Source organism: Carcharhinus amblyrhynchos, chromosome 26, assembly GCF_965287045.1.
Source record: "Carcharhinus amblyrhynchos chromosome 26, sCarAmb.v2.hapA, whole genome shotgun sequence".
NCBI classification, from domain to species: Eukaryota; Metazoa; Chordata; class Chondrichthyes; order Carcharhiniformes; family Carcharhinidae; genus Carcharhinus; species Carcharhinus amblyrhynchos.
Window position 1 is genome coordinate 42071211 of NC_137349.1, and position 22084 is coordinate 42093294.

At 43.4% G+C, this 22084-nt stretch overlaps 1 protein-coding gene across 4 annotated transcripts in view; it reads right to left on the reverse strand.

Annotated features, from left to right (window-relative positions):
* LOC145358868 (scaffold attachment factor B1-like) overlaps positions 1-22084 on the reverse strand; it is a 77460-nt gene that overhangs the window by 5999 nt on the left and 49377 nt on the right. For 3 of the 4 annotated variants that reach the window (XM_080213221.1, XM_080213220.1, XM_080213218.1), the window contains 3 exons: positions 15230-15389; positions 12628-12725; positions 7509-7621 (listed from right to left, as the gene is read on the reverse strand). In XM_080213221.1, the coding sequence (XP_080069347.1) occupies positions 7509-7621; positions 12628-12725; positions 15230-15389 (371 nt within the window). The remainder of the gene's footprint in view (positions 1-7508; positions 7622-12627; positions 12726-15229; positions 15390-22084) is intronic. The other variant, XM_080213219.1, reaches the window with a different exon arrangement.

Here is a 22084-nt window from a genome sequence, read left to right on the forward strand (position 1 = left end):
CCTGCCTTAACTAAAACCCAATGGCCAAACTCTTCCAGTATAGCTACAACACTGGCATCTATTCAACAATGTGGAAAATTTCCCAGGTATGTCCTGTACACAAAAAGCAGGACAAATCCAACCCAACCAATTACTGCCCAATCAATCCACTCAATCGGTAAAATGATGGAAGGGGTCATCAACAGCGCTATCAAGCAGCACCTGCTCAACAATAACCTGCTCACTGACGCCCAGTTTAGGTTTTGCCAGAGTCACTCAGCTCCTGACCTCATTACAGCCTTGGTTCAAGCACGGACAGAGGTCAAGTGAGAATGACAGCCCTTGACATCAAAGCCGCATTTGACTAAGTGTGGCATCAAGGAGTCCTAGCAAAACTGGAAGCAATGGGTATCAGGGGGCAACTCTCCACTGGTTGGCGTGGAACTGGTTGGCGTCCACTGGTGCATAGGAAGATTGTTGTGGTTGTGAAGGGTCAGTCATTTCAGTTCCAGGACATCTATCCCAGAGTCCCTCAAGAAAGTGCCCTAGACCCAACAATCTTCAGCTGTTTCGTCAACAGTGATAAGCACTGCTGTCTCACAGCGCCAGAGACCCGGGTTCGATTCCCAAATTGGGTCACTGTCTGTGTAGAGTTTGCACGTTCTCCCCATGTCTGCGAGTTTCCTCTAGGTGCTCCAGTTTCCTTCCACAATCTGAAAGGCGTGCTGGTTAGGTGCACTGACCCGATCAGGCGCTGGAGTGTGGCAACTAGGGGAATTTCACAGCAACTTCATTGCAACCTTAATGTAAGCCTTACTTGTGCCTAAAAGATAAACTTTTAAATCTTTTCCCTCCATCATAAGGTCAGGAGTGGGGATGTTCGCCGAAGATTGCGCAATGTTCAGCACCATTCGCAACTCTTCAGATACTGAAGCAGTCCATGTTCAAATGCAACTTTTGGACAATATCCAGGCTTGGACTGACAAGTGGCAGGTAACATTTGCACCACACAAACGCCAGGCGATGACCATCATCAATAAGAGACACTCTAACCATTGCCTCTTAACATTCAATGGTGTTACCATCTCTGAATCCCCTACTGTCAACATCCTTGGGGTTACCATTGATTAGAAACTCAATTGGACTCACCACGTAAACACAGTGGCTACAAGAGCAGGTCAGAGGCTAGGAACAATGCGGCAAGTAATTCACCTCCTGACTCCCTAAAGCCTATGCACCATCTACAAGACACAGGAGTGTGATTGAATACTTCACAGTTGCCTGGATAGGTGCAGCTCCAACAACATTCAAGAAACTTGACACCATCCAGGACAAAGCAGCCCTCCTCATTGGCACCACATCTACAAACATCCACTCCCTCCACCACCAAAAGTCAGTAGCAGCCGTGCGTACTATCTACACTGCAGTAATTTACCAAAAATCCTTAGCCAGCATCTTCCAAACCGACGACCACTTCCATCTAGAAGGACGAGGACAGCAGATACACGGGCACACCACCACCTGCAAATTCCCATCCAAGCCGCTCACTGGCCTCAGCTGGGAAATAATGCCATTCCCACAGAGTCGCAGGGTCAAAACCCTGAAGTTCCCTCCTTAACAGCATTGTGGGTCAACCCACAGCACATGGGTTGCAGGGATTCAAGAAGGCAGCTCACCATCACCTTCACAAGGGCAACCAGGGAAGGGCAATAAATACTGGCAGCCAGTGACGCCCATGTTCCACAAACAAATGAAAAAAAACTTACAAGTCCGTATTTCTCCATTTGAAACCTATTTATGTATGTGCCCAGATGCCACTATTGTACCTGCTCTCATCACCTCCCTGGACAGTGCATTCCAGGCATTCACCACCCTCTGTGCAAAAAGCTGGCCTCATACATCTCCTCTAAACTTTTCCCCATGCACCTTAAATCTATGTCCCCTAGTACTTGACTTTTCTTCCCCAGGAAAGAACATCTGACTATTCACTCTGTCCTTGCTACTCAATTTCATAAGGTTTTATCAGGTTGCCCCTCAACCTCCATTGCTCCAGTGAGAACAAACCAAGTTTAGAAAAACTGCAGCAGGCGACGGTGCAGAGGGACCTCGGGGTCCTTGTGCATGAGTTGCAAAAACCCAGCCTGCAGGTGGTCAGGAAGGCTAATGGGATGCTGGCCTTCATAGCGAGGGGGATTGAATATAAAAGTAGGGAGGTCTTGCTGCAGCTGTATAAGGCATTGGTGAGGCCGCAGCTGGAGTACTGTGTGCAGTTCTGGTCGCCGCACTTATGCAAGGATAGGAGGTTTACTAGGCTGATACCAGAGTTGAGGGGGTTGAGCTATGAGGAGAGGCTGAATAAACTAGGCTTGTACTCGTTAGAGTTTAGAAGAAAGAGTTTAGAATCTCATTGAGACGTATAAGATGATGAATGGGATGGATAGGATAGAGGTGGAGAGACTCTTCCCGCTCAGAAAGGACAGTAGGACTAGAGGGCACAGCCTCAAGATAAAGGGGGGACAGTTTAGAACGGAGTTGAGGAGGAACTTCTTCACTCAAAGGGTGGTGAATCTCTGGAATTCTCTGCCCGTTGATGTGGTGGAGGCTGCCTCGCTAAATATTTTTAAGACGCGGGTTGATGGGTTTTTGATAAGCGAGGGGATTATGGGGAGAGGGCGGGAATGTGGAACTGAGCCACGACAGATCAGCCATGATCTTATTGAATGGCAGGGCAGGCTCGAAGGGCTAGATGGCCTACTCCTGCTCCTATTTCTTATGTTCTTATGTTATCCAACCTCTCCTCATAGCTAATGCCCTCTATATCAGGCAACATCCTGATAACTCTCTTCTGTACCCTCAAAAGCATTCACAGCCTTTTGGTACTGTGGCCACCAGAATTGTACACAATATTCCAAATGAGGCCTAACTAAGGTTCTGTACAGCTGCAGCATGACCTGCCAATTTTTATGTTCAATACTCTGATCGATGAAGGCAAGCATGCCATATGCCTTCTTGACTACCTTATCTACCTGCTTTGCCATATTCAGGAATAGGTAGACATGTATGGTCAGATCTCTCTGCCTGTCAATGTTCCTAAGGGTTCTATCATTTACTGTACAATTCCTACATGCACTGGATCTTCCAAAATGCATTATTTCACACTTGTTCAGATTAAACTCCGTCTGCCATTTCTCCACCCAAGTCTACATTTGATTTGTCACATGTATTAGTATACAATGAAAAATATTATTTCTTGTGCACTATACGAGAATACCATACCGTTCATAGAGAGTGCAGAATGCAGTATCACAGTCATAGCTTGCTGTGTCCTCTGACAATCCTCTTCACTATCCACAACTCCACCAAATTTCGTGTCGTTTGCAAACTTACTAATCAGACATTTTCCTCCAAATCACATATATATAAAATGAACAAAGGTCCCAGAACTGATCCTTGCAAAACACCACTAGTTGCAGCCTTCCATTCAGAAAAGCACCCCTCTACTGCTACCCTGTCTTCTATGCCCAAGCCATCTTGCCAGCTCTCCTCTGACCCATGTGACTTCATCTTTCATGCCAGTTTACCATGAGGTAACTTGTCAAAAGCTTTACTGAAGCCCATGGTTACAACATCCACTGCCTTTCCCTCATCATCTGTCACTTCATCGAAAAACTTGATCAAGTTAGCGAGACACAACCTCCCCTTCACAAAACCATGCTGTCTATCACTAATAAATCCATTTGTTTCCAAATGTTAGTAAATCCTATCCCTAAGAATCTTTTCCAATAATTTCCCTATCACTGACGTAAGGCTCACCAGCCTACAATTTCCTGGATTATCCCTGCTGCCCTTTTTAAACAATGGAACAATACTGGCTATTCTCCAGTTCTCTGGAACTTTACCTGTAGCCAATGAGGGTACAAAGATTTCTGTCAAGGGCCTAGCAATTTCCTTGTTTGTCTCCCTCAGTATTCTGGGGTAGATCCCATCAGGCCCTGGGGACTCATCTACTTTAATGTTTAAGACATCCAACACCATCTTCTTTTTGATATTGACATGACCCAAAATACCTACACATCCTACCCTAGGCTCCTCATCCACCAAGTCCTTCTCTTTGGTGAATACTGAGGCAAAGTATTTATTTAGTATCTTGCCCATTTTCTCTGGTTCCATGTAGAGATTTCCTCCACTGTCCTTGACTGGACCAATCCTTTCTCTGTCTACCATCTTGCTCTCTACATATGCATAAAATGCCTTAGGATTTTCCTTTATCCTGTCTGCTAAGGACTTTTCATGACCCTTTTTAGTTTTCCTTAGTTCCTTCCTACTTCCTTTGCGTTCTTCAAGGGCTTCATCTCTCCTAAGCCTTTTAGAGCTTAAAAATGCTTATTTTTTCTTTTTGACAGGGCTCATTATATCCCTAGTTATCTTGATACTTGCCACACTTTTCCTTCATTCTCACAGGTACATGCCAGTTCTGAATGGCAATCACAGAATCACAGAAACCCTACAGTACAGAAAGAGGCCACTTAGCCCATCGAGCCTGCACCGACCATAATCCCACCCAGGCCGTACCCCCATATCCCCGCACTAATTCCTCTAACCTACGCATCTCAGGACACTAAGCATGGCCAATCAACCTAATCCACACATCTCTGGACTTGGGAGGAAACCGGAGCGCCAGAGGAAACCCACGCAGACACGAGGAGAATGTGCAAATTCCACACAGACAGTGATCCAAGCCGGGAATCAAACACAGGTCCCTGGAGCTGTGAAGCAGCAGTGCTAACCACTGTGCTACCGTGCCGCCCAATCTCAATCAAATGACATTTGAAAGACTCCAACATGTCCAACATTGATTTACCCTCAAACGGTCTCTCCCAATCTACACTCTCCAGGCCCTGCCTAATCTTGTAGTTAGTCTTCCCCCAGTTTAACATCTTCACCTGAGGACCACTCTTTCCTTATCCACAAGCACCTTAAAACTTATGTATTTATGATCATTGATCCCGAAATGCCCTCCTACTGAAACTTCGATCACCTGTCCGGGCTCATTCCCAATACCAGGTGTAATATGGCCCCTTCCTGAGCTGGGCTATTTACATACTGTTTCAAGAAATCTTCCTGGATGCTCCTTACAAATTCTGTCCCATCCAAGCCCCTAGCAGTAAATGAGTCCCAGTCAACATGGGGAAAGTTAAAATCACCCACCGTAACAACCCTGTTGTTTTTGTATCTTTCCAAAATCTGTCTGCATATCTGCTCCTCTACCTCCTGCTGGTGGTTGGGAGGCCTGTAATAAACCCCCAACATTGTAACTGCACCCTTCCTATTCCTGAGCTCTACCCATATTGTCTCGCTGCCTGAATCCTCCAAGGTGTCCTCCCTCAGTACAACTGTGATATTCTCTTTAACCAATAATACAACTACCCCACTCCTTCTACAGCCCCCTATATTCTGCCTGAAGCAAGATTCCAACAACTCTGGAACGTTTAGCCGCCAATCAAATCTCTGTAATCATTGCTCCAAGTACTAATCCAAGCTCGGCAAGTTCATCTGTCTTATCTGTTATACTCCTCATGTTGAAACAAATGCATTTCAGACCACTAGTCCCGCTGTGTTCAGCGACGACTCCCTGCCTACTCTTCCTCTTAATCTTACAGGCTTTAGTCTGTAGCACTTCCAAGTTATTTCTCCTGCTGATCTGGTGCTCTGGTTCCCACCCTCCTGCCTTGCTAGTTTAAACCATCCCAAGTGATTCAAGCAAACCTACCTGCTAGGATATTGGCGCCTCTTCAGTTTAGGGGTAACCTGTCCTTCTTGTACAGGTCCCACCTGCCCCCAGAGGAGATTCTAATGATCAAGATATTTGAAACCATCCTTCCTACACCAGCTCTTTAGGCACGTATTTAGTTGCACGATCTTCCTATTCCTAGCCTCACTGACATGTGACACAAAGTAATCCTGAAATTACAACCCTCACCGTACTATTACATTAAACTTTGTATCTAACTCCCACTGCAGGACCTTGCCATTCTTCTTGCCTACGTTGTTAATACCAATGTGTACCACCACCTCTGGCTGATCGCCCTCTCAGTTCAGAGACATGCTTGGCCCTGGCATCAGGGAGACAACATACCGTCCTGGAGTCTCTTATCTGGGCACAGAAATGCCTGTCTCCACCCAACTACAGAGTCCCCTATAATTCACTTTTCTGCCCCTTGACCCTCCCTGCTGAAGAACAGTCATGGTGCCACTGCCCTGGCTGCTGCTGTTTTCCTGACAGGCCACTCCCCACAACAGTATCCAAAGCAGTACACTTGTTAGAGAGAAGGATAGCCACATGGAATTCCTGCATTGACCCCTGCCCTTTCTAGCGGTCATCCATCTATCTACCTGCAACTTGGATGTGACCACATCTCTAAAGCTCCTATGACGTTTTTGTCACCTATGTGCTCCTAAGTGCATTGAACCGCTACTCCAACCAATCGATGCGGTCTGTGAGGAACTGCACTTTCTAGAGGTGTAGTTGTCCAAAACGCTTGAAGCCTCATGGATCTCCCACATCTCACAGATGAAGCACTCTATCCCGCTAACTGACACTGATACCACTAATGAATTTATTTACAAATAAAACACTTAAAAATTTAGGTTATAATTAGCTATACAATCCCTGGTGCTAGATCTCCACTAAAAATATTAATAGCTAAATACTCTAGTCTCCTATACTATACAGTTTTTTAAAAAAACTTGACTATTAATCCCTCTTGATTTGAAATCAAATTAAAATCAGTAATTTAAATCAGTACTCAAAGGCCATGGCGTTATCTCTGGAAGGCCTCAATGAAGGGTTGCTATCTTGTAGTAGTACAGTAATAGAGGTAGGGACCCTCAACTCATTTGGTGTCTGGATATGCACCTGAAGTTTCGCAACATCCAGAGCTACAGGCCAATGTTGAAAAATGGGATTGGGCTGGGTGGCTCATTTTTCGGCTAGTGCAGACACGAGGGACAGAGTGGCGTCTTGACGTTGTAAATTTTTCAACATTTTTTAATGATTTGAAAATGAGAAATGTGTACGGGACAAGGCAGGGCAGTGGCACTACATGAATTGCTCCTTAGGAGATCAAATATGAACACGACGAGCCAAAAGGCCTTCGAATGCGCTGGAACTCTACGCTCCGTCACCCATCATTCAGGTCCTTTATAACAAACCTAAGCGTCAATAGGCCGAGGATCAGGAACATACCTACCAGCACTGAAAAGTTTCCAAACGCCCCCTGCTTCATTCTTTTGATGATGGCCTTAAATTTTGGCACACCATTAATCAGCTCACTGACTAATGCGAACAATCAGCTCAAATCCTCCGTTTTGAGTGCATTGGGATCACTTTCCCATTTAACCACTGAAGTGGAAACGATGGCTTCTTTTAGGAGTTACTAAGCTAGAGACGCTGCCTTTGAGAAAGAGAATGTAAGTAGTAAAAACGCTGTCTTCACATTATTCAGAAACACAATTTGTCACATTTTTACCATGCCAGTGATCCCGTGACATCATTCCACTATCCATGCTTCCTTGCCAGGAACGCTCATGAAATCCATCCATCTTCCGGCTGCGATCAGTGTTCCAATCTCGGTTCAAAGGGCTAAACAGACAATAATAATGTCTCAATAAATGATAAAATCTACAAGGTACATACACAGGTCAGAATCTCAGTACTCAATACTGAATAACTGCAATTACTAATCAGAAATAGTGCTTTGTTCCTATGCAATTCTGTGTCCTTCATTATTGCAATGGAGAGGGATAGGGTCACACAGCAGGGCAAGGTTTATGATTGGGGCAGGGTAATTATGATGCAATTAGGCAAGAATTAGGGAGCAAAAGATGGGAACAGAAACTGTCAGGTATGGGCACAAAAGAAAAGTGAAGCTTCTTCAAGGAACAAATACTGCGTGTCCTTGATAGGTATGTCCCCGGAAGGCAGGGAGGAAATGGCCGAGTGAGGGAACCACAGTTCACAAAGGAGGTTGAATGTCTTGTTAAGAGGAAAAAGGAAGCATATGTAAGGATGAAACAACAAAGTTCAGCTGGGTCGCTTGAGGGTTACAAGATAGCTAGTACTGAGTTAAAGAAAGGGCTTAGGAGAGCAAGGAGGGGGAATGAGAAGTCCTTGGCAGATCGGAGAAAAGAAAACCCCAAGGCTTTTTACTCTTATGTGAGAAATAAAAGAATGACCAGGGTGAGGTTAGGGCCAGTCAAGGATAGTAGTGGGAACTTGTGCATGGAGTCAGAAGAGATAGGTGAGGCATTGAACGAATACTTTTCTTCAATGTTCACTAAGGAGAGGGACCATGTTTTTGAGGATGAGTGCGAGAGAGACATTGATAGGATGCAGAGCTGGGCTGAAAAGTGGCAGATGGAGTTTAACCCTGATAAGTGAGGTGATTCATTTTGGTAAGATAAATTTGAATGCAGATTACAGGGTCAATGGCAGGGTTCTGAGGAATGCAGAGGAACAGAGAGATCTTGGGGTTCATATCCACAGACTCTGAAGGTTGCCACTCAAGTAGATAGAGCCAGGAAGAAGGCTTATAGTGTGTTAGCATTTATTAACATGGGATTTGAGTTTAAGAGCCGTGGGGTTATGCTGCAACGATACCCGACCTTGGCGAGACCACATTTGGAATATTGTGTGCAGTTCTGGTCACCTCACTATAAGGAGGATATGGAAGCATTAGAGAGCATGCAGAGGAGATTTACCAGGATGCTGCCTGGTTTGGAGGGTAGATCTTATGAGGAAAGTTGAGGGAGCTAGGGCTTTTCTCTTTAGAGCGGAGGAAGACGAGAGGTGACTTAATAGAGGTTTATAAGATGATGAGGGGGATAGATAGAAACTATTTCCTCGGGTGGATGTAGCTGTTACTAGGGGACGTAACTATAAGGTTCATGGTAGAAGATATAGGAGGGATGCCCGAGGTAGATTCTTTACACGGGGTGGTTGGGATGTGGAATGGACTGCCTCTATGATAGTGGAGTTGGACACTTTAGGAACTTTCAAGCAGTCATTTGAATAGGCACATGGAACACACCGGAATTACAGGGAGTGAGACAGCTTGATCTTGGGTTTGGTCACAGCTCGGCACAACATTGAGGGCCAAAGGGTCTGTACTGTGCTGTACTGTCCTGTGTTCTCATTTATTGCTGGGGCCCAAAAAACACAAAAGGTGACTTTTTTGAGGACATCAATGTGTAAAAAGACTAGTGTGAAGCAACGCAAGCATTTTTCCATCACATCCGCAGCAAGTATGGCCAAATAAGGAGCCATACAACTTAGTTGTTCACTATTTCTACCTTCATTAATGGCCTAATGTGCTTCTGCCCCAGCTAAACCGTCACTGTCTCTTCTGATCCAGCCCCACCTCATTCTGTCAAATACAAGGGAGGTTTACATCGTACACAAATTAGCTTGGCCATCTCCAGCTGTGCCTATGAGTCTCTGTTGTTACAATCTGCCAAAATGAAGAGCACAGCTGCATACTGCTTATGTTAGACTAGGAGTCCAGGAGCCTAGACTATTGATCCAGAGATGTGGGTGCAAAACTCACCATGACAGCCGAGGAATTTAAATCTAATAAATTAAAAAACCTGGAATATAAAAAGCTAGCATTGATGATGGCTGCAGAACTACCAATTATTGCATAAAGTCATCTGGTTCACTGATATTCTTTAAGGAAGGAAATCTTCCATTGTCGCATGGTCTGATCTATACGTGACTTCAAACATAGAAACATAGAACAGAGACCCTTGGGTCCTCAATGTTTTGCCGAGCTATGCCCAAACCCAAGATCAAGCTATCCCACTCCCTATCATTCTGGTGTGCTCCATGTGCCTATCCAATTTGTCACTAAAATAATTATAGGGCATGTGATGTGTGATGGCTGCAGGATGTGGGAGCTTGTCCAAGGCAAATATGTTGTAGCAATTGTTCACTGCTGCAGGAACTTTGGCTCACAGTTAGTGAGCTGGAAACCAAACTGCAAAGACTGCAACACCTCAGAGTTCTAGCAGGCAATCACACTCCTTCGTACAAGATTGCTCTTATTTTCCACGGTCATGTACAGGAGGGTATGACTAAGTGAGGCAATTAAGAGGATCAAGAGGGCAGAAGTGGAGGAACAAAGAAAGAACCAAGATTGGGGGCCTCAAATAAATTTGTATTAGTAAAAAGGTGATACAGGAGAAATTAATAGGACTGATAATTGATAAGTCCCCTGGACACAATGATCTACATCTCAGGGTACTGAAAGAGGTGGTTTGGGGAGTTGTAGATGCATCGAAGATTATTTTCCAAAATTCTTATTTCTGGAATTGCTCCAACAGACTCAAAGGTGGAAAATGTAACCCTGCGGTTTAACAAAGTAGGGACTTTTCCATTTAATTATTAAATCTATCTTGATTAACTCTCCCTAAAAGCTTCCTAACCATCGAGCTTAAACTGATGGGTGTATAATGGGACTATCCTTATAGCATTTTTTGGGCAAGAGTGCATCACTTACAATTCTCCAGTTCTGCAGCATCTTCCCCGAGTCTACAGAAGATTGGAAGATTGTGGCCAGCGCCCCTGAAATTTCCATTTTCACTTCCTTGAACGTCCTTGGATGCATTTAATCCAATCCCATTGCCTTGTCAACTTTCAGTACAGTTGATTCAATATTTCCTCCTCTTCAACATGAACCCTTCTAAAGACACAGTTTCCTTGTCTGTCGCCAAGGTCTACCTCCTTGGTAAAGGCCAATGCAAAATATTTATTTAATGCCTCAGCCACGTCCCCTGCCTCCATGTGTAAATTTCCTAACAGCCCTATTCCTCCTTTTACTTTTTATGTGCCTATAGAAGATTTTGGGATTCCCTTTATGTTGGCTGCCAGTATTTTCTCATAATCCCTCTTCGTTTCTCCAGTGGACTTTTTTCAGTCCCCTATGAACCTTCTGTATTCCTCTTGCTTCTCAACTGTATTTTCTACCTGATACCTGTCATAAGCACACTTTTTCTTTCTCATCTTAATTTCTCTCTTTCATCCAGGGACCTTTGGATTTGTTTCTGCTATCATTGCCTTTTAAGGGAATATATCCAGACTGTGCCAGACCCAAAGGAATGTGGTTAACTCTTAACAGCCCTCTGAAATGGCAAACAAACCACTCAGTTGAATTCACCAAGTTCTGAAAGGCAATTAGGGTTAGGCAATAGATGCTGACCTTAGCAGTAATGCCCACAAACTCAGAATAATAAAAACATCGTGAAGCAGCTAGGCAGGCTTCTGGCATGCAAGAGATAGCAACCAATGATGCTACATGTAGGAACCAATGGCATGGAACGAGTAAAAGTTTCCTACAATTAGGAGGTACAGAGGTATCTGGGTCCACTGGTACATCAATCACAAAATGCTGGTCTCCTAATTCAAGGCAGATATAAATGCAGTAGAAGCAGCTTGTGGAACATCACTTGACTGATTCCTGGGATGAGAGGGTTTATCTTATGAGGAAAGCTTGGCCCTGTAACCACTGGAGTACTGAAACATACAAGATCCCAAGGGCATCTGATAGAGTGGATGCTGAAAATATGCTTCCCTTTGTGGGAAAGGTTAGTATAAGCAGTAGGAGCAGCCTACTCCTGCTCCTATTTCTTATGTGACGGAGGTTAAAAATTTTCTTTTCTCCCAAGGGCTGAGTTTCTTTGGAACTCTCTTTCTCAGACAGCAGTGGAATATTTTTAAGGCAGAGGTAGATATGATTCTTGACTAAGGGAATCAAAGGTTATTGAGGGTATACAAAATAAGGAGTTAATGCCACAACCAGATCAGCCATAATTTTACTCAATTTGTTGAGTATGTTCATAAACTCCTGAAGGAATTATCAATAATGGTTTAAACAATGTACACAAAGGTATTACATGAATATTAATCATAAGTAGGCTTACATTAAAATGGCAATGAAATCCCCCAGTTGCCACACTCCTGTGCCTGTTCAAATACATTGAGGGAGGATTTAATGTGACCAATGCACTTAACCAGTGCATCTTTTGGAATGTGGGAGAAAACCGGAAACCTGGGAGGAAACCCATGAAGACATGGGGAGAACGTGCAAACTCCACACAGACAGTGACCCAAGCTGAGAATCGAACCCAGGTCCCTGACAATGAGGAAGCAATGCTAACCATTGTGCCAACCATGCCACAAATTAATTGACTAACACTTTCCTGAACATAGAAATGCAGGCATATAGGTACAGAGCATACCCAACTAGTCTGTGCTTGCAAAACTCAAATCAGTGACCAATATCAGATGTGATTTCACGATTGGATAACATTTGGCTCATCTTGGCAGTCTTCAAACCAACCAAGTTCTGTCACACTCTCAATAAGCTGAGATCAATAGAGGAAATCAAAACTTTTCCTCTTCCGACCCTGGAATACTGACATTATTGCAGTGACTTCACTGATGCTTGGCAAAGATCATCTGGTGACCAGGAATCAAACCTTGTTTTGACTGGCCATTATGACGCAACACAGTTTATTTGTTGGGAAAGCTATCAGAAATAGGGATTTCCCCATCTTCCAATTATTTTAAAAACAAATTGAAACTATGTTTACCTATCATCATAGCGCCTTTTCAGATTCTGCTCATAGCGCATTTCACGGAATAGCTCTTCCTTCTCTCGACATATTCGTTCCTGCTCTCGCCTCCTCTCCTGTGGGGGAAAGGGACATAATAGTAGTGTAAATGAACAAATGCTTCAAAGTACCTCCTTAAAGCTAACCTGTATGTGAATCATCTCATTTGCAGTAAGATTAGTGGGGATTCTTGTTACTAGCTCAGTATTTGTACCTGCCCAAACCATTTCAAAATGAGTCCTGTGTGGACCTTTAGACAGACCACTAAGTTACCACATGTTAATATTCGTATTCACTATTCACCCAGCCTTTGCTTCTTCCCATTCGTTTACTGATGGCACAGGCTCATGTTTTGTGGCAGTTCCATAGACATCGAGTGCCATTCAGATCCTTGTCCAACTAATCAATCTTTATTAACAGCGTTGACTATGAATATTGCTGAAGAGAGACACATTGTTGAAGCTTATTATCTTGCACTTATCAGGACAAACGCAAGATTGCCAAATTTCAAATGTACACTACAATTTATACTACAGGAGAAAAGAAAAGGGTGCTGATTGGCTGGCAAGCTGATTCTGATTGGCTATGGCATTGCTATGGAGAAAACACGTGGAATCATAGGCTCCACAACTCCTAGGAATTCAAAAAAGACCAGGCTTGAACTTGTTTTTAGAGAATTGGTCCCTATGTACAAACATATGTTATTTCTAGCAATAAGCGAGCCCGACTATTCTATTTCTTCTGTATTTTACATTACTAGTCAAATGCCACAACACCACTGACGGGCAAAAATAAATTTGCAACCTTTTCAATGCAACTTATTTTCCATTCTAATTCTCTCAAAAAACCTGTTTTGCACCATCTTCCCCTTTTTTCTCTCTATCATTATGGCTCAATGATTTCTTTCTTCACTATTTACCTTTCAATGTCAACTTAAGCCTTACATAACATGAGTGAATGGTGCAGAAGTGATCCTGTCTCTCTCACTTGTTAGCGAACCATGATTCTATTTAGGGGTATTAGCATAACTTGAAAATTTCCTTCCAAAGCGCCCAGGGCCACAGAAAAACATCATTACCGACAAGGACCTCATTCTCATGAAAACGTAAGAGCAATCAAAACCTTCTATGTTAGTGGAAAGCCAGAGAAGAATATTCAGAGGTTAGGATGAATCATTAGTACTATGTTTTGGGCATTCTATCATAGAAAGGTCAGCAAATCCTCAGGCCCCACAGTACTCATTCACCAGGATGATACCAGGGATAGAAAACTCCAGCTATGAGAATTGTGATACAGGAACTCTTCCCACTGGAATGAAGGGGTTAAGAACATAGGGCTTAGGAGCAGACATTTAGCACTTTGAGCCTGCTCCACCCATTCAATGATGGCCTCAACTTCACCTCCCTATCTGTCCCCCTTAACGCTCGACTCCCTTGTTTGTCAAAAATCTGTCAAAGTCTGCCTTGAATAAATTCAATGACAGCTCCCACTGCTTTCTGGGGAACAGAATTTCACAAATAACCTGAAAGGAAAGGGTAAAAAGAAAAATTAAGAGCAATAAATGCTAGCCCAGCCAGCAATGCCCACGTCATAAATGAACAAAAACTCTGCTCCCACCATATTCAGGTGGTGGAGGAAGTGAATGTTTGTGGAATGATGCCACTCAAGCAGTGTCTTAGATAATGTCAACATTTTTGAATATTGTTGCACTCATCCAAGCAAGTGGAAATATTCTATCACACTCCTGACTGGTGTCTTATAGATGATGGACAGCCTGGGAAGTCAGGAGGTGAGTTCCACACCATAGAACTCCCAGTCTCTGACCTACTCTCAGTCTTGTACCTACAATGTTCATATGGCTGCTCTAATTAAGCTTCTCTTCAAAGTTAACACACATGTTGCTGTTGGCAATGGAGTCAGTGACAGAAATGTACTGAATGTCATAGGGAAATGGATGATTCTTTCATGGTGGAGTTGGTCCTGGCTCATGTGCGGTGCAATTGTTTCCTGTCACTTGTCAAGCCAAAGCCTGAACATTGTCTAGGTCTTGCTGCAAGCAGTCATGGCTTGTTTCAGTTGCAATTAGACACTGCAATTCACAGCATGCATCCCCATTTCTGACCTTATGGCGGGAGAGTAAGATGAAGATGGTTGAGACCTCGGACATGACCCTACAGAACCCTTGCAATGACATCCTGAGTCCTTCAGCAACTATCTTCCTCTATGTTGCGTATAACACCAGCCAGTGGGGAGTTTTCCTTTTGGTTTCCATTGAGTTCAGTTTTGTCAGACAGTCAACTGCTGTCGTGACACTGAGGGCAATCAACTCACTTCACCTTTGGAATTCAGCTCTTTTGTCTATGTTGGACTAAGGGGGTCTGGAACGGAATGGCACTAGCAGAATCCAATTTCCATCACTTGGCTGATGATTGAAAATAGATGGATAGGGTGATAGTTTGGACTTTGTGGACAAGTCACAGTTGAGTAATTTTCTGCACTGTAGTGTAGATGCCATTTTTCTTAATCATGTATCTTTCCGTTTTGACAGATCGTACGTTACCACAATCTGCCCTTTCCTTACCCCTTCTATGAGCAATCTTTCTCTTTCCAGTGCCTCTCGCTCCAGTCTCTCTCTTTCAAGACGCATCCTCTCAATTTGCAGCCGGTCTCGTTCCCTTGCCAGCATCTCTCTCCCTTCCCGTTCCCGTCTGCTTTCTCGTTCCCACATCTCACGCCCTCTGCTGAAAAATAAAAATTAACACATCAGGATTCAAAGACTCTTACAGGATAGGGGAGGTCATTCAAGCCATCAGATCTGTGCCAAATATTCGGCTCATAGGGAACTTTCCAAGTTCAAGATCAACAGATTTTTGTTAGCCAAGAATGTCACGGGATATGCGATCAAAGGCAGGTGGAAAGAGGTGGTCGAGCAGCATGATCTCACTGAATGGCAGAACGGGTTCATAAGACCATAAGACATAGGAGCAAAATTAGGCCGCTCGGCCCATCGAGTCTGCTTCACCTTTCAATCATGGCTGATATTGTTCTCGTCCCCATTCTCCTGCCTTTTCCCCATAACCCCTGATCTCCTGATTAATCAAGAACCTATCTCTGTCTTAAAGACACTCAATGACCTGGCCTCCACAGCCTTCTGCGGCAAAGAGTTCCACAGATTCACCACTCTCTGGCTGAAGAAATTTCTCATCTCTGTTTTAAAGGATTGTCCCTATAGCCTAAGGTTGTGCCCTCTGGTTCTAGATTTTCCTACTTGTGGAAACATTTTCTTCACGTCCACTCTATCCAGGCCTCGCAACATTCTGTAACCTTCAATAAGATCCCCCTTCATCCTACTCAACTCCAACAAGTACAGACCCAGAATCCGCAACCGTTTCTCATGCAACAAGCTCTTCATTCCAGGGATCATTCTTGTGAACCTCCACTGGACCCTTTCCAAAGCCAGCACATCCTTCCTTAGCCCAAAACTGCTCATAATACTCCAAATGGGATCTGACCAGAGCCTTATACAGCCTCAGAACTACGTCCTTGCTCTTGTATTCCAGCCCTCTCAACATGAACGCTAACATTGCATTTGCCTTCTTAATTGCCGACTGAACCTGTACGTTAAACAAGAGAATCTTGAACAATGACTCCCAAGGCCCTTTGTGTTTCTGATTTCCTAAGCATTTCCCCATTTAGAAAATAGTCTCTGCCTCCACTCCTCTTTCCAAAATGCATAGCCTCACACTTTTCCACATTGTACTCCATCTGCCACTTCTTTGCCCACTCTCCTAACCTGCCTAAGTCCTTCTGCAGCCCCCCGCTTCCTCAATACTACCTCTACATTTCTTTGTATCATCTGCAAACTTAGAAACAGTGCCTTCAGTTCCTTCCTCCAAATTGTTAATGCATATTGCGAAAAGTTGTGGTCCCAGCACTGACCCGAGGCACACCATAGCCACCAGATGCCAACCTGAAAAAGTCCTCTTTATCCCCACTCTCTGCTTTGTGCCAGTTAGTCAATCCACTATCCATGCAAGGATCTTACCCTTAACACTTTATTTAATGCCATAACAGGGACCTTGTCAAAGGCCTTCCGGAAATTTAAATAAATCATGTCCATTGCTTCTCCTTTATCTAACTTCCTTGTTACCTCCTCAAAGAACTCTGGCAGATTTGTCAGATGTGACCTCCCCTTTACAAAACTGTGCTGACTCAATCCTATTTTATCATGCACTTCCAAATACTCTGCGATCTCATCTTAAATAATGGACTCTAAAATCTTGCCAATGACTGAAGTCAGGCTAACCGACCTATAATTTCCCACTGCTGTCTCCTGCCCTTCTTAAACAGCGGTGTTACATTAGCTACTTTCCAGTCCTCTGGTACCCTCCCTGCCTCCAGCGATTCCTGAAAGATCACCACCAATGCCTTCACAATTTCCTCAACTATCTCTTTTAGAACCCTGGGATGTAGTCCATCCAGTCCAGGTGATTTATCCAGCTTCAGACCTTTCAGTTTCCCCAGAACCTTCTCCTTAGTGATGGCCACTACACTCATCTATACCTCTCCCGGAGTTCTGGCATCCCATTGGTGTCTTCCACCATGAAGACTGATGCAAAGTAACTATTCAGTTCCTTTGCCATTGCTTTGTTCCCTATTACTTCCCCAGCCTCATTTTCCAGTGGTCCAAATTTTGCCCCTCTCTTACCTTTCATATACTGAAAAAAATCTCTTCCTATCTTCTTTTATATTATTAGCTAACTTACATTCATATTTCATCTTCTCCCCTCTTACTGCTCTTTTAGTTGTCCTCTGCTCACTTTTAAAGGCTTCCCACTAATCACTGCCACTTTGTATGCTTTTTCTTTTGCTTTTATGCTGTCCTGGGCTTCCCTCGTCAGCCATGGATGCCTCGTCCTCCCCTTTACATGTTCTGTGCCTCCAGAATAACTTCTGCCATTGCTGTTCCGCTGCCTTCCCTGCTAGACTCCCTTTCCAATCAACACTGGCCAATTCCTCCCTCATGTCTTTGTAGTTACCTTTATTTAATTGTAATAGCGTTACATTTGATTCCAGCTTCTCCCTCTCAAACGGCAGAGTAAATTCTATCATATTGCGGTCACTACTTCCTAAGGGTTCCTTCACCTTAAGTTCCCTAATCAAGTCTGTCTCATTACACATCACTAAATCCAGAATTGCCTGTTCCTTAGTAGGTTCTGTCACAAGCAGCTAAAGGATCTATACTCCCATTCCTATATCTTCCTGGCTCCTACATCATTCTATATCTGACTGAGTTGAGGATCTTTATATTGATAATAGGCAGCTCAACTACCATACTTTGTCGCTCATTCTCAGGTTGAAGGCATTGTATATTTTCACTCCTATTGCAAAACATGCTTACTTTCTCAAAATTTATTTTGCTTTGCTGTCATCGAGAATAAGCACTGTGGCTCCATAATACACACTCCTGTGTCCTTTCTTGTGTGCTGGTATAGCAACTGACTTTACAGATTTGATTTATTATTGTCACATGTATTAAGATAAACTGAAAAGTATTGTTTCTTGCATACTACACAAAGCATACCATTCATAGAGAAGAAAAAGAGAGAATGCAAAATGTAGTGTTACAATTAAAGCTAGGGTGTAAAGATCAACTTATTGCAAGGTAAGTCGATTTAAATGTATGACAGGGAAGAACCTTTCTTGAATCAGTTGGTACATGACCTCAGACTTTGTATCTTTTTCCCGACAGAAGGAGGTGGAAGAGAGAATGTCTGGGATGCGTGGGGCCCTTAATTATGCTGGCTGTTTTGCAAGGTAGCGAGAAGTGTAGACAGAGTCAATGGATGGGAGGCTGGTTTGCGTGATGGATTGGGCTACATTCATGGCCTTTGTAGTTCCTTGCGATCTTGGGCAGAGCAGGAGACATACCAAGCTGTGATACAACCAGAAAGAATGCTTTCTATGCTGCATCTGTAAAAGTTGGTGAATCATAGCTGACATGCCAAATTTCCTTAATCTTCTGAGAAAGCAGAGGCATCGGTGGGCTTTCTTAACTATAGTGTCAGCATGAGGGGACCAGGACAGGTTGATCTAGACAACTAAAAACGTGAAGCTCTCAACCCTTTCTACTGCGTCCCCTGTTTTCACGGGCATGTTTTCCTTTATGCCCCCTGAAGTCGATGACAATCTCCTTCGTTTTGTGGACTTTGAGGGTCACATTATTGTTACTCACACGGTTATACCACAGGTCTGTACTGTTACATAACTATCTTTAATGCAGTGTGTAATTTATGCATAATTATTCCCTAATTAATCTCGGAAACCCTCCAAATTAGAGACATTTAAGACATTGTGAAACATTAAGTTCAAACACATTTTTGAACAAACTAGTTGATATTTAAGTAGTAACAAAATACACAACTACTGCTGATAAAAAAAAGTTTTTAAAGTTTATTTATCAGTCACAAGTAAGGCTTACATTAACACTGCAATGAAGTTACTGTGAGATTCCCCTAGTCGCCACAGTTCAGCACCTGTTTCATCCAACCAACACGTCTTTCAGAATGTGAGGGGAAACCAGAGCACCCAGAGGAAACTCACGCAGACACGGGGAGAACATGCAAATCCCACACACACATTGACGAGCCAGGAATTGAACCTCGATTCCTGGTGCTGTGAAGCAGCAGTGCTAACCACTGTGCTACTGTGAAAAAGCTTGTAGTCTCATAACTTAAGGTATAGCTTCTGCTAAAATGCGAATACCAGTAAATTTGGAATTGACTTTCATGCAAATGGTTAATGGCTTTCAGCTTCTGATGATCAAAGTAACTGTCCCTTTTAAGCAATGATGCATTAAGTGACAGTGGCTGAATATCTGTGGGAGATAAGATCTGACCACTCTATAGTGGTGCTCGCTAAAACAAAAACATGATTGCTGAGAAGTTGATACTGTCATGTGAAGTTGAAAGGGAAACATTTAGGAGAACAGAACACCAAGTAATTGCAAAGATACTGATATCAAATGTCACTGCCAAACGAAGATTAATTTGATGTCAGAACATGTAGTTTTGCTCTGTATTGATTGCCTACATGACAATGGTTGTGCTATGGAACTTAATGAACCCGCAGAAATCTCTAAAACGTTCACTTTAGTTGTCTATATTCAGTTGATTTCCTCTTTACCGATGACTGCGCCCTATATGCTGGCTCAAGCCAGAGATGCAAGTCAGTATGGGCAAATTTTCCACGGCTTGTGACAACTTTGGATCACCATCAACATTAAAAAGACCAAAGTCATGCACCAGCCTGTTCCTCATGCACCGTACACAGAATCCATAATCATAATCAAAGGGCAGAAACTATAGGCAGTGGACCAGTTTGCGTATCTTGGCAGCACCCTCTCCCAAGCAGTGACTACTGAACATAAGGAATACAAGAACATAAGAAATAGAAGCAGGAGTAGGCCATCTAGCCCATCAAGCCTGCCCCGCCATTCAATAAGATCATGGCTGATCTGAAGTGGCTCAGTTCCGCTTTCCCGCTTTCTCCCCATAACCCTTAATTCCCTTGCCTACCAAAATTGTTGCAGAAGTTAACTGCAGAATAGCAAAAGCAAGTTCTGCTTTCGGTAGACTGCGCTCCACTGTATGGGAACATCGAGGAATCAGCCCAGCAACAAAAATGAAGGTCTACAGCGGCGTGGTACTCACTACCCTCCTGTATGCTGTGAAACGTGGACTGTGTATCGAAGGCATGCAAGACAGCTCAATCATTTCCACATGACTTGCCTTCACAGAATATTACGCATCAGATGACAAGACAAAGTACCAGACACTGAAGTTCTCTCTAGAGCAAGTCTACCATCAGTCCACACACTGCTGATGAGAGCGCAGACCCAGTGGGCAGGTCATGTCATCCGTATCTCAGACGAGCGCATACCCAAGCAGCTCCTTTTTGGGGAACTCTCTGCTGGAAGACGCTCGCATGGAGGGCAGAAGAAAAGACACACTCAAAGTCTCCCTGAAGTTGCTTGACATTGACACGACCACCTGGGAAACGCTGGCACAAAACCTACCCGGCGCCGCCTCATCCACAAAGGCTGTCAAGCTTACGAAGCAAGGTGTATTGCTGAAGCACAACTTAAGCATGAGCTGCTCAAGTCCAGAGCCACCAGTGCAACAACTACAGTGTCTACACAAGTCTGTCCAATATATGCCAGGACATTCCGTGCCTGAATTGGCCTGATTAGTCATCTTCGGACACACCACAACCAGCCTCAAAATGTCAAGGTCCTCATCGATGACAATGGACGAACAACATGTTCGGTTGATGTAAGATAAAGAAAGAGAATATGACTTTGTTTTGCAAAGAGTTCATAATAAACTGAATGAAACTGCAAGGTGGGAGTTCTCCATGTTTTGCCAAAGATGAAAGAACTGGTGCACTAAAGATGGAACTGCAAGTCTGGAAAGTTGTTGCTTGTGAGAGGACTACAGATATGTTTGAGTTCTTGAATTCTTTCATTGAAGAAAGAATGTTCAGGTTGAAATAATGAAATCACAGTTGGCAGAGCATCTCTCTGGTCTACACAACAAATTTAATACTGAACTCTCAAAGTAACAATCACTACGTGCATGCTGCAGAAAGGACATGTCAAAGCTTCTCATCTTGCGCTCACCAGGACAGATGCAAAAATGCCAAATTTTAAAAGCAACAACCAAATACTGGATATTGCTACTGAAGAAACCAAAGACTGGGCAAACTATAATCCCGAACCTTCTGTACTGGATTAGAAGTATTTAAATAAACAAACAGCAACAGGACATTAGAGATGCTACATCTTTTACATTTATTTTTCCATTCAGCTGGCCTAAGCAAGGTGTAAATGTAGTTGTTAGTTTAATGAACATAGCTTTAATTTACAAAATAATTTAAGGTATAGCTTTTGCTAAAATGTTAAAAACAAAAACTTCGAAACTGACTTTCATGCAAATGGTTAACGGTTTTTGCCTTTTGATGATCAAAGTGACCGTCCCTTTCAAGTAAGGATGCATTACGTGACAGTGGCTGACTATTTGTGGGAGACAAGATTTAGTTCCAACAGAAGGTCTGCAATAAGCCAGATAAAAGTGTGTAATGCAATTGTACAAAGTTTCTCTGTGAAATTCAAAGTTAAAGAAGCTGTACAGGAGAACCCCTCAGGCAATTCAACCCCACTCTGGCAAACACTGATGAGTGAACATTGCTACCTTGGCTGTGTGCATTTTCAGCTTTTGAGTGACAAATGGAGGGCAGAATGGATCTTTTGTCCCAGCACAATAAATGAGTGAGGGAGAGGAAGGGACTGGAAGGGTGAGAGATGCACTTTGAAGAAGTTCTCAGTACTCTAGCTACCTATTTTGAATTGCTCACATGACTATTCTTAGTTTCTAAT